This window comes from Sparus aurata, chromosome 7 (assembly GCF_900880675.1).
Source record: "Sparus aurata chromosome 7, fSpaAur1.1, whole genome shotgun sequence".
NCBI lineage: Eukaryota > Metazoa > Chordata > Actinopteri > Spariformes > Sparidae > Sparus > Sparus aurata.
The window spans coordinates 34,509,326-34,522,668 of NC_044193.1; the positions used below are offsets into that span (position 1 = coordinate 34,509,326).

The 13,343-nt window shown below is 43.9% G+C and overlaps 1 protein-coding gene across 1 annotated transcript; it reads left to right on the top strand.

Annotated features, from left to right (window-relative positions):
- Positions 1-518: 518 nt before the first annotated feature.
- On the top strand, positions 519-10,611 carry pcmtd2b (protein-L-isoaspartate (D-aspartate) O-methyltransferase domain containing 2b). Its single transcript, XM_030423543.1, has 7 exons — positions 519-668; positions 2,483-2,643; positions 2,793-2,943; positions 4,604-4,706; positions 4,788-4,959; positions 7,266-7,389; positions 7,852-10,611. The coding sequence occupies exons 2-7, from the start codon at positions 2,488-2,490 to the stop codon at positions 8,400-8,402; spliced, it is 1,257 nt and encodes a 418-aa protein (XP_030279403.1). The 5' UTR covers positions 519-668; positions 2,483-2,487; the 3' UTR covers positions 8,403-10,611.
- Positions 10,612-13,343: the final 2,732 nt, after the last annotated feature.

The following is a 13,343-nucleotide window of genomic DNA, read 5'->3' on the forward strand; positions in this document are numbered from 1 at the left end:
TTTGCACTGAATATGTGAGGAAGAAAGAAGCTGCAGAGACGGTCGGTGTTTGAGAGAAGGTGGGCTCATTTTGAGTGGACAAAGACTCACAAAGAATGAACTCCTGCTCTGTAATGTCATGTTTCTGTATTACAGTTGTTATGTCTGTGTGCTACGTTTTCAGCAGGAAGGTTTTTAGGACAAAAGTATAATACTTGGCACAACCTTGCTGGAAAACCAGCATAGACCGGCACCAAAACACAACATATGCTGGTCTTGCGGCTGGTTTTGGTGCTGGTCTATGCTGGTTTTTCCAGCAGGGAAGTTGCGTTTAGGTGCTGCTAAACCTATTGTAGCCTGCACACATGCAACATGTCTATTGGTGGGATATCTACATTCGAATGTGATCCAAATGTTACTAGTGTCAGATTAAACTGTTAACCCAGGAGCAATAATCCGGTGCCCTGCAAAAGGCCTAATTCCGGTCTCGCGGCTCTGAGTGGAGCACGTACGTTACACCGCCGTCCTCTGCCACTTGTTTTGCGTAGAATTACGTGTGACGTCAGAGCGTCAGCTGGCCGAATGTTTACATCCAGCAGTGGTGTGTTTCTGAGTGCGTCTCTCAACAACAAAAGGCTGAACATACGGAAAGCGCCAAGGCAGACAACAGCAGCGGGCATTTCTACAAGGTAGGTGAGAGCAGCTGTACGGGCTGAACATGGAGGACGGGGCGCCGCGGCGGGCTCGGACAGCAGCAGCCGTTAGCTGCTGGCAGCCTGCTCTCGATCTTTCTTCTCTCCCAGCGAAGACACACGAAAATGCAGCTACTGGTGTATCGACCTTGCCACCGCATGACAGTGTGTTGTATATGTAACATCGGCTTAAGTTGTGTGCGCTAGGTTATCGGTCGACCCAGAGAGGGCGAATTGTAGTTGTGGATCAGCTAAGTGGCGTAAATAGCATCAAGCAACAACGTGCAGGCTGTGTGCGCTGGAATGAAAGCGACTGCCTGACTAATGAGTCTCCCTAAAAAAACACGGAAATGAAATGAATGGACGGGCTGGCAACGCGATTGAATCGGAGAATGCATTACGGGGAACCAAACGGCAGCTCCAGTGTGTGCTGTAGGCTAACGTTAGTGAAGCACGCAGTGTGTTAGAGAAGCGCCCTCTCGTGGTCACCCGCCCGCTCACCGTGTGGCAGCAGAGGAGCAAAGTCTCAGGCTGGAGTCTCTCTACTAATGGACATGTTGAGGCAACAACTGCTGTTTGTCCTGCGACTTTGTTCCAACCTCCTCCTGAACTCCGCTCAGTGGCAGCAGGAGCAGGAGCTGCAGTCACATTCAAACCCTCCTGCTCCTTGGTTGTTTCACAGCCTCAGGACTAGACCCAGCATTTGGCAGCCGGTCGCCCTGTGAGCTCCTGTCCTCACACATTGCCCTCTGGTGTTGTTTAGAACAACCCTGAACCACCAGCAGCACCAGCACTCACACCTACAGCACCAGCAGCACAGCACCAGCACTCACACCTGCAGCACCTGCAGCACAGCACCAGCGCTCACACCAGCAGCACCAGCACTCACACCAGCAGCACCAGCACTCACACCTGCAGCACCAGCACTCACACCAGCAGCACCAGCACTCACACCAGCAGCACCAGCACTCACACCTGCAGCACCAGCAGCACAGCACCAGCACTCACACCTGCAGCACCTGCAGCACAGCACCAGCGCTCACACCAGCAGCACCAGCACTCACACCAGCAGCACCAGCACTCACACCTGCAGCACCAGCACTCACACCAGCAGCACCAGCACTCACACCAGCAGCACCAGCACTCACACCAGCAGCACCAGCACTCACACCTGCAGCACCAGCACTCACACCTGCAGCACCAGCACTCACACCTGCAGCACCAGCAGCACCAGCACTCACACCTGCAGCACCAGCACCAGACCTGCAGCACAGCACCAGCACTCACACCTGCAGCACCACCAGCACCAGCAGCACCAGCACTCACACCAGCAGCACCAGCAGCACCAGCACTCACACCTGCAGCACAGCACCAGCACTCACACCTGCAGCACCAGCAGCACCAGCACTCACACCTGCAGCACCAGCACTCACACCTGCAGCACCACCAGCACCACCAGCACCAGCACTCACACCTGCAGCTGGATTCTGCTGCCCAGAGCTTCAACTAGGCCTCTACATTTAGCTGGGTTAGATTATTTGGTCAAACAGATAAGTGGCAGACCTGTTTTTTTAAGTTAAGTAAGCTTTTTATTGCAGAATCATATGAGTATTAAACACGTTGTGTGTGAGATTATACGTTGTCTTACTTGTTGATGTGGTATCATGACACAAGTGTTGTTTTTCCTGGTTTTCACTTTCTGAACTCACTAGACTGTTATATCTCTGTGCCACTGATGGTGGATGAGTTTATGAGTTTAGCGTACAGAAGTGCTTCCTGTAGAATTAACTAGCTGTTCTTTTATCCTTCAGTCAGGATGGGTGGAGCTGTCAGTGCCGGTGAGGACAATGATGACTTGATTGACAACCTGAAGGAGGCTTACTACATCCGCTCAGATCTGGTGGAGCGGGCTTTTCGAGCTATAGACCGGGCTGACTATTACCTGGATGAATACCGGGATAATGCTTACAAGGTAAAACGGGCTCCAAAGAAATTTACGGTTGTCTTGGAGTAAAATACTGATGGATGTAAAGGTTATTTTTTGTTATTAATCATGTTCTACAGGCTGAAGGATTTTTAGGTCAAAGAGAAGCTGGTTAACAATACTCTTGTTGCTTTTAGGACTTGGCATGGCGGCATGGAAACATCCATCTGTCTGCTCCGTGTATCTACTCGGAGGTGATGGAGGCTTTGGATCTCCACCCTGGCCTCTCCTTCCTAAACCTTGGCAGTGGCACTGGCTACCTCAGCACCATGGTTGGCCTCATATTGGGTACATGGCTCACTTTATCTGTGTTGTGTCTCAGAGTAAATATATGGCAGCATGGAGGCCCTCAGCAGGCCAGTGTAGTCCCCACAACTCCTCAACTAGAGCTTTACTGTGAAAAACACATTAACACAATATTATGACAATAATCCAGCACAGGTGTCTAGACCTTTTGTTTTTTTTCTGTTCATCTGGGTGCTTTGTCACGATTCATCAGGTGCAACTCTTCTTTTGTGCATTCATACAGTTATGGTCACAGACTCTCTCTCCACCTCCCTGCACCAGTATTTGAAGTGCAATTTTCTTGCACAAATGACAGAAAACACACACAGTGATCAAAGTCAAACATAAATTTGACTCAATACATTTTGAAAAAACTTTCTATAGTTATCAGGACAAATGGGTTAATAAATTCACCGTAATAATCGTTGAGGGAAATCTTATACCTTGACAGCCCCAGATGCTTTATGTTATTATTTTATTCATTTTTCAAAGATATGATTACGAGTGTTCCACTGTTTGTCATCGCTTCCACAGACGGAGCAGCAATCAATTTAGGCCACTTGATTGGCCAGAAGTAACATACTGTCTACTTGCTTGCAAGCTAGTTCAAGCAGTCTACATTCACATCAGCAGTTATACTGTACCATGACATTTCAAGTAATTGTGCCCACAATTAATTTTTGTATAGAAATATGAAATGCAGAGAAAATAGCCATGAAACCAGAGCAATTTAGGAGCCTGCTCAGACCTGGTACATCCATCCGTTCTATGTGATCCGGTCAGTGGAGGGCTCTCAGCCCTCAGCTCACACCTGACATCAACACGCGTCTCAAAATCTGATCATCAAAATCTTCTCGAGTGACCACTTGTGATCAGATCTCACTTCCCCACTCTATATACAAGTAATCACGGACACAGTGTTTTTACACAAAGGAAGAAAGAACTTGAAAGAATGTGCAACATTTTGTTGAATTTACAAGAAGGCCCAAACAATTAATAAAGATTTGTCAGAGACAGCGTTTCACAATTTTTTTTATGAAGTCTGTGGACTTTCTCCATCGGCGATAAAGTAATAGCCTGTATTGGGTTATGTTTATTGTGTTTGTACAATTTGACATGTCAGCATAATATCTTTCATAAACTCTGTGTAAATGGTGAAATCAGTCAGGGGATGCTGTGGCTATTAGTTCAGTGGTTAGTTGAAACAGACTGTTTTCATAGATGTCCGGCAATAATGTTGACAAGTATGTACGTCAGATATACTCAGGTGCCTGAGGGGTGATAACTAATATTTGAGGGCTTACTTTTTTATTTAGTTGTGAACACAAGAGCAGTACATTTCTCTACACTTTCTAAAGGTAAAATTTGTCTGAAATATCAAAATATTTCTTCATTGTAAAAAACCTTGGATGCACAGACTTCTTAGTAAAAAATGGTGTGCAGCTACACAAGTCTTATTAAAAGAAAGTTTATTAAGGTGTTTTACTGAATTTCTGACTGGTCGTCATGATTACAGAGTAAGTCTACTACTGTGAGGCAGATCCTCACAGCACTGTCTGAGTTTGTTGTTGAGTCTAACATCCACGTGACACTACGATCAGCTCTCTGTGATTGAAATCTGGCTCATTTAATCGTGTGGTCTGTGGTGTGTGTACCGTTCCAGGACCATTTGGAGTGAATCATGGAATTGAGTTACATGCTGATGTGATTGAATATGCCTACCAGAAGCTTGACTCCTTCATCAAAACCAGCGACAGCTTTGACAAGTAGGTGTCCAAAAGTGTCAGTAACGTTGTTCTGTTTCACTCTTGTGTACATTGTTCTCCTTTGCTCCTGTCTCTCTTCAGATTTGAGTTCTGTGAGCCGTCCTTTGTTGTGGGTAACTGTCTAGAGATTCCCCCAGAGAGCCGTCAGTATGACAGGGTGTACTGTGGGGCCGGGGTGCAGAAGGACCACGAGGATTACATGAAGAGCCTGCTTAAGGTGGGGGGCATCCTTGTGATGCCTCTGGAGGAAAAGGTCAGTGTTTTGCCCACAAAACTCAGGATGGTTCAAATCTGCATTATTCTTTCAAGCTGCTGGAAGAGAGGCAGCTCTCTTCACCTCTTTCTTTTCTTCAAGTGTTTTCATGTCCTGGCTTATTGTGTAGCAGGAGTGTCACCGGGGGGGGGGGGCATGAATTGGTAGAGTTCCCTGTTCTACCATTGCTGATGTAGGTACAAGAACAGGAGGATCCTGCTCTCTGTTGCTGTGTCTCAGTTCAGGGTCTGCATCCTCTGAAGGACCCGGCTTTTGCGGTCTTCAAAGGCGAGTCCTTCGGAGAGACCTTGTTAACCGCGTCAGCCGTTGTTAAATGGGACAGTCTAGTCTTTGGAGCACTTCCTGGTCACGTCACCAGATGTTTTACCCTTACGTCACGATTTCTGCCGCCCAGGCCCTCGACAGTGACGATCGACGCCACGCGGATATGTGAGGCCACGAAGGATAGTAGCGGTGCATCTTCCAAAAAGAGGCAAAAGAAGGCGCATTTGTGGGCTGCATTTGGAGGAGCCTTTGGATTGAGACAGCCTTCACGGGCGTAGTGATGTAATTGGCCTCCAAAGGATGCAGACCCTGAATTGAGACACAGCAAGAGTGTTCGTCAAGCAGAAAGGACCGCCTCTTAATGCAGTTCTCTCTCCTGATTGGATAAAGTGGGCAGGGATGCCAGAAAATGTCTCTTCTCTTTCTCTGCGTGAGCAGCAGGAGAGACATGGGTCAGTGACCAAACACTCTGTGACAGAGATGACTGTTGGAATACGGACCTATTCAACTTATTGTAATAAAGCCTTATCACTTACAGCAGCTGTCATTTATAGGCAGTTTGTAAACACTGAACTTATGGTTTATAATGCACCATGATGTAGTTGTATGCAGATATGTGTTTTTACATGTATTTGTCCCTGTTGGCATATAAATCAAAATATAACCCCAGAACTTTTGCTTTTGCTCGCAGGTAAATGACCTGAGACTTTTCCTGCACACACAGATGAATTATTCCTCTCAAATTTAAACACAAGTGATTTAAAATCAGTGTTAGTGAGTGCCTCTGCCTTTGGGCAGTTAATCCATCCACCTGACAGGTGTCATATATTAAGATGCTGATAGAACTGCACGATTATAGCATAGGTGTGCCTTGGACTGGTCACAATAAAAGAGGTCTCTAAAATGTGCTGTTTTAACACACAGCACATGTTTTGAGGGAGTGTGCAGTTGGCATGCTAGTGCAGGAATGTCCACCAAAGCTGCTGCATTTACATTTACATTTTAGGGCATTTTGCAGACGCTTTTGTCCAAGGTGATTAACATTAATTCATACATACATACATACATACATACATACATACATACATACATACATACACTGATGGTGGTGGCTGTCATGCAAGGTGCCAACCAGCACCTCAGGGGCAGTTTGGGGTTCAGTATCTTGCCCAAGGACACTTTGAAGTGCAAACCAGGGGAATCAAACCAGCGACCTTCCGATAACAAGAAGCTGGCTCTACCCATGAGCCACAGCCACTCTGTGCCCATGAATTAAATGTTTATTTCACCACCATAAGTTGTTTCTGAGAATTTGGCAGTACATCCAACTGCCTCAAATCTGCAGACGAAATGTAATCACATAAGCCCAGGCTTCTTCACCTGCATGATCATCTGAGACCAGCCATTGGGACAGTTGATGCAACAATTGGTTTGCAAAACCAAAATATTTCTGCACAAACTGTCAAGAAGTGGCCTAGGGAGGCTTGTCGTTTGTACCAGGCTCTTGGCGGACTGCAGTTTGTTTTTGTCACCACTTTGGAAAAGTGTTCTCTTAACAGATAAATTACAGTTTCCACTGTACAGAGAAGATGGCATGTAGTATTGTCTTGGGTGAGTGTTTGTTTGTTAATGTCAGTATTATGAACAGGGTGGCCCATGATTGCAGCGTGCATTTTATGGATGGCAGTTTAAATGAGAGACCATGACAAGATCCTAAGGCCCATTGTTGTGCTCTTCATCCACCACCACTTACTTTCCATTCCACCACTCATCTCCGTCCAGGCGACTGTTTTAGTAGGCAGATGCGCTCACCAACACTGATTTTAAATCACTTGTGTTCAAAATTTGAGAGGAATGATTCATCTGTGTGTGCAGGAAAAGTCTCAGGTCATTCACTTGTTAGACATTCTGGACTATAGACAATAGCTTGTTGAAGTGACTGAAATAAAGACTGCTAAGAAAAAAATACTACACACACAAAAAAAATGACTTGTAATGTCATCCTGCTGTATTTTCTGCAGTTGACCAAGATCACCCGCACAGGGCTGAACAGCTGGGAGACCAAAAAGATCATCTCTGTGTCCTTCGCTCCTCTCATGCTCCCTAAACACAGCACAAATGGCAAACCCAAGACTGTCCCACTACGTGAGTTACATTTTTACCTTGTTTCAATTCTAAAATACAATCACTGACTGTATGAAATAGTGGACAGAGCCACAGTGTCGTCAGCCACAGATTTTTGATGAGCAAGAATGAAGCTCAAAATGTGCGGTACTTGCCGTTTCCATGTTGGCAGGACCCGACTGCCTGACTCCTGACTGAGCCTAGTTCGTTTGTTGAGTTGGCTGAGGTGAAGCTGAGCAGACAGCTCATGGCTAGCTGTCACACCAAGCAGCCACGCCCCTACTTATGTATAACTTTAAGCCTTAATATAATTTTAATGTTTGAGTTATATAAACTGGTACTTCGGCGTTGGCTTCATTTTTCAGCCCTGAAACTACAGCTAAATATGAATATGGATCCATAAAGTATGTGTCTAAATCTTTACGTAGTCTTTTCCCTTTCTGTTCTTTCTATCCTGTTTTTTCACGGTTCTCAATTTTGCAGCAAAATATGAGGTACGGACGTTACAGGAGTTGGCTCGCATCTGCATCCGCCACACCCTCAGAGTGACCACAGATGGAGCAGACAGCCAATCACGCGGCCGAGGTTCCTCATTCAGCGTTGGCAGGGGTCTGGCAGTGGCTGGCCTCCACAAGTACGGCCCTCGCTTTAAACGCCGACGCGTCCACCGGCGCCACTGCAATGCCCTGGTCCTGGCCACTCGTCAGGTGGTGGCCAGCAGCGGTATTGGCCCTGCCCCTCTGGACAGCAACAACAACCAGGGAGGAAGAGCAGAGGACGAGGAGGAGGTAGGAGAGAGGGATATGAGGCGGCATATGAGAGGGAGCAGGAGGCCAGGGAGAGGAGCCGGAGGAGTTGTGGAAGAGGAGGAAACGGTGGAGGAGGAAGACGAAGAGGAGGAGCAGGAGGAGGAGAAGGAGACGGGGGAGCTGCTCCGACCACAGCCAGCGGTGAACGTCCTCAGAGAGAGGATACTGGGCCTTCCGCTGCCCGAGCCTCTGAAGATGTACCTGCTGTACTACAGAGAGAAGTGAGCCTGCTGAAGCCACAGCCAGGTCCTGAGTCAGATCCCAGAGCTGACAGCGACGACCCACCCCACCACCAAATGACCAAGGCGAGACAACATGCCACCTACTTCTGTGACCCCCCAGCTCCACCATGGGTCTCTTTCTCTCTCTCATCCTCTCCATCATCCATTCTCTGTCCCAGTCCCTCTTTTTGCCCTGCCTGCCAATGTTCTGTAGTTGATTCATTTCCTTACAGTGTAAAGAGTCAGTTCAATTTGTCCAGTGGTGTGGGGGAAAGCAAACAATTCACGTCAATGTTTCAGGCAACCAAACAGTCTCTGATGTAAACTCTGTGTCTCCTTTGAGGGGCAAAGCAATGGATATTGGTACTTAATACATACACAGTCTATCAGTTTGCTTTGCAGCTCTGTCAAACTAACATGCTAATCAAGCATTGCCTAACAACAGTCCACCTTTGCCTACGTATCCACTGCTTGTTGGGGGCAACTTACTGGTGCTGAGGAAGAGAAGCATCATAGTTTGGTCTACAGTGGCAACAAAGTTCTGACACTGTAGCAACCAGCAGGGAGCACGGCTCACCCAGAGACCAGAAGGTGTAGGCCTTCCCAGCTCTTTTCTATCCACTAATTACAGTTGTGCCCAAAGTTACAACTTCTACACTGATTGTGTAAGTCATGTGAAAGCTGGCTTGTCCTCATACAGTAGTGTGCATTATCATCTACTGGGATAGTGTAGCTGTAGATGGAGACACAGAGTTGGGCCAAAGCTTATCTTTGTGAGTAGAGAAAATGATGTGAGGGTTAGATTTTCTTTTTCATGATATCATTTCTATAACCTCACCACAGGTACAGCCAGTGACCAAGATGGATGGCAGTTGTGATTATATCCACTGATTTCCAAATAAAAGAGGAGCTTTGTCTTGAGCCCTTAGTCCATATGATAATTTAACTAAATGATCTGCTTTTCCCAGGTCAACAGTTTACCATCAATTCAAATATTTAAAAAGAATAGTACATATATAATAGGAGGGTGATGTTTCCCTTTGTTCTATGCATATGTTTCACTGTATGAGGTAAAGTCTGTCTTTGTCTCCTGACTTTGTCATGGGGATGTGAAATGGACATGAATCCTTACATGTGTATCCAAGGGGCAGTCTTGCTGTTTTTTCTACATACCATTATATTCTCTTCACCAAAAGAGAAAGACAATAAAAGATCATACACTGACTGATATTCCAATTTGCATAAATAAGCCAGCATGATAAACACATAACCAATGTTTTGGATGATTGACAGTGTGCAGGATTTGTCTAACCGTTTTTTTGTTCCTGATTTTTGAATTTAAGGAGACTTGAAGTGGTGTGTACATATGAAATTGTTATATGTTTTGTTTTGTGAATCATAAAAAACACAAAGCTACTTTGAGAAGTAGAACAAGAATCTTTGACCACAGGTTTCTGTCTGCAGTTTCTTGTTGGATAGGGCATTATTCATTTGTACTTTTTGCTTTTGTACAGAACTCTCTGCTCCTTTCTGTGCCATACTAAAGTTGCACGGACTCAATTCTCGAGACAAAACAGCAGATCAACAGCAAGTCACTCATCTGAAGAGTAAAGCTCACAATTGCTTGATTTTTAATAAATGTTTTAAACTACTCTATTACCACTGACATGAAAAGTGTGTTTGTTTAAATAAATCTGTTTTATCATGTAAAGCTTTAGATTTTTTCACCCGTTTGAAGAAGAGTGAAGAATATCTGTGATGGATAGCAGTGTTGATTTGACCAGTAAATAGTTAATTTGATAAATTATGGATGTGATTACAGTAATGGCAGACATTTCAATATGTGCAGCTTTTATTGATAAAATATACAACAGTTAATTGGGCGACCCTGTCCTGAAGCAGCTCATCGGGCCAGGAGCCTCTTTTCCCTTCTGATTTCTGCTGAGTGTAATGTCATGCTTCACTGTTTGCCCATTCTACCATTTCTACTGCTGCTGGATCTGCCTTTAAGTACTGTATGTACACCATTCCTTGATTCAACATGACTATAATTCATGTTTGGTTGTTGTGCAATTGTGATTCTCTGCTGAATGTATATGATGGGGTTTTTTGGTACTTAACTTTACGTTTTGGTGGGAATGACTTGCTTGTTGTTTCTAAGATTGAGCTGTACTATTGACTGCTGTTAATAAAATCCATCATACGAAAGTAAATACGATTGCATATGAAATAATTTCACTAGTTTAGGGTTTATTGCCTGATGGTGGAAGAAGAACTCCGATCAGGGTTTGACGTCCCACAAGGAGCAGTCTGAGCTCCCATGAAAGCACTAAAATCATACGTTTGTGGGGCTGGTTTTCTGAAACACCTGCACTTTGAAGACTGATGCTGCTGAAGGTGGGGCTACCACAAACTTTGGTTGTTCTTCAGATGTGGCAGTGGCTGCCCTTTTCTTCTCACAAAACCCATTAGCCTATTGTGTATTAACGTTTCTCTCTCAGGCTAGCATGGAGGTGCTGATGCATGCTTGTATCTCTTGTTGTTTAGACTACTGTAATGCCCTGCTCTCTGGCCTTCCCAAAAAAAGCATTTTGAATCTACAATTATTACAAAACTCAGCTGCATGAGTGCTGACGAGGACCAGAGGGCGGGAGCACAGTACACCGGTTTTAAAGTCGCTGCATTGGCTCCCCGTGCGGTTCAGGATTGATTTTAAGGTTCTTTTACCAGTTTGTAGGTGTCTTAACGGTGTTGGGACTAATTACTAATCTTACCTGCTTTTACTCTATCAGTCCCCGCAGACCCTGAGGTCCTCCGGCACTGGCCTTTTGACCATACCACAGGTTAGTTCAAAAAAGCACAGGGAGGTGGCTTTCAGTTGTTATGGCTCCCGACTGTGGAACAGCCTGCCGGAGAACCTCAGGGTCACAGAGACTGCTGAGGTTTTTAAAAAGAGGCTTAAGGCCCACCTTTTTAACCAGGCTTTTAATTGATTTTTAAATTCTTTTTAATTCCTTTTATGATGTGCTAACCAGAGCACTTGCTTCCTTTATGCTTTTTTTTTTTGTTGTTGTTTTTTTTTGTTTTTACTGTTTTAATCTCTCACGTTTTTAGCTGTTATTTTTTTATGTTTTAGTCTCGTGTTTTTAGCCGTTATGCTTTTATGTTTTAGTCTCTTGTGTTTTTAGCCTCTATGCTTTTATGTTTTAGTCTCTCGTGTTTTTACCCTCTATGCTTTTATGTTTTAGTCTCTTGTGTTTTTAGCCTCTATGCTTTTATGTTTTAGTCCCTCGTGTTTTTAGCCGTTATGCTTTTATGTTTTAGTCTCTCGTGTTTTTACCCTCTATGCTTTTATGTTTTAGTCTCTTGTGTTTTTAGCCTCTATGCTTTTATGTTTTAGTCTCTTGTGTTTTTAGCTTCTATGCTTTTATGTTTTAGTCCCTCGTGTTTTTAGCCGTTATGCTTTTATGTTTTAGTCTCTTGTGTTTTTAGCCTCTATGCTTTTATGTTTTAGTCCCTCGTGTTTTTAGCCGTTATGCTTTTATGTTTTAGTCTCTCGTGTTTTTAGCCTCTATGCTTTTATGTATTAGTCTCTTATGTTTTTAGCCGTTATGCTTTTATGTTTTAGTCTCTCGTGTTTTTAGCCGTTATGCTTTTATGTTTTAGTCTCTTGTGTTTTTAGCCGTTATGCTTTTATGTATTAGTCTCTTGTGTTTTTAGCCTCTATGCTTTTATGTTTTAGCCCCTCGTGTTTTTAGCCTCTATGCTTTTATGTATTAGTCTCTTGTGTTTTTAGCCTCTATGCTTTTATGTATTAGTCTCTCGTGTTTTTGGCCGTTATGCTTTTATGTATTAGTCTCTTGTGTTTTTAGCCTCTATGCTTTTATGTTTTAGTCCCTCGTGTTTTTAGCCTCTATGCTTTTATGTATTAGTCTCTTGTGTTTTTAGCTTCTATGCTTTTATGTTTTAGTCCCTCGTGTTTTTAGCCGTTATGCTTTTATGTTTTAGTCCCTCGTGTTTTTTGCCTCTATGCTTTTATGTTTAGTCCCTCGTGTTTTTAGCCGTTATGCTTTTATGTTTTAGTCCTTCGTGTTTTTAGCCGTTATGCTTTTATGTTTTAGTCCCTCGTGTTTTTAGCCTCTATGCTTTTATGCTTTAGTCTCTTGTGTTTTTAGCCGTTATGCTTTTATGTTTTAGTCTCTTGTGTTTTTAGCTTCTATGCTTTTATGTTTTAGTCCCTCGTGTTTTTAGCCGTTATGCTTTTATGTTTTAGTCTCTCGTGTTTTTAGCCTCTATGCTTTTATGTTTTAGTCCCTCGTGTTTTTAGCCGTTATGCTTTTATGTTTTAGTCCCTCGTGTTTTTTGCCTCTATGCTTTTATGCTTTAGTCTCTTGTGTTTTTAGCCGTTATGCTTTTATGTTTTAGTCTCTTGTGTTTTTAGCTTCTATGCTTTTATGTTTTAGTCCCTCGTGTTTTTAGCCGTTATGCTTTTATGTTTTAGTCTCTCGTGTTTTTAGCCTCTATGCTTTTATGTTTTAGTCCCTCGTGTTTTTAGCCGTTATGCTTTTATGTTTTAGTCCCTGGTGTTTTTTGCCTCTATGCTTTTATGTTTAGTCCCTCGTGTTTTTAGCCGTTATGCTTTTATGTTTTAGTCCTTCGTGTTTTTAGCCGTTATGCTTTTATGTTTTAGTCCCTCGTGTTTTTAGCCTCTATGCTTTTATGCTTTAGTCTCTTGTGTTTTTAGCCGTTATGCTTTTATGTTTTAGTCTCTTGTGTTTTTAGCTTCTATGCTTTTATGTTTTAGTCCCTCGTGTTTTTAGCCTATATGCTTTTTGCTTTATTTTACTGTTTTAGACTGTCAGTTTTTAATCTCCAGTGTTTCCTCATGGGGGCCTGCCAGACTGGGAGTTGTCTCTGGTCTGGCTGCTGGGGGTGCTGTCCCATG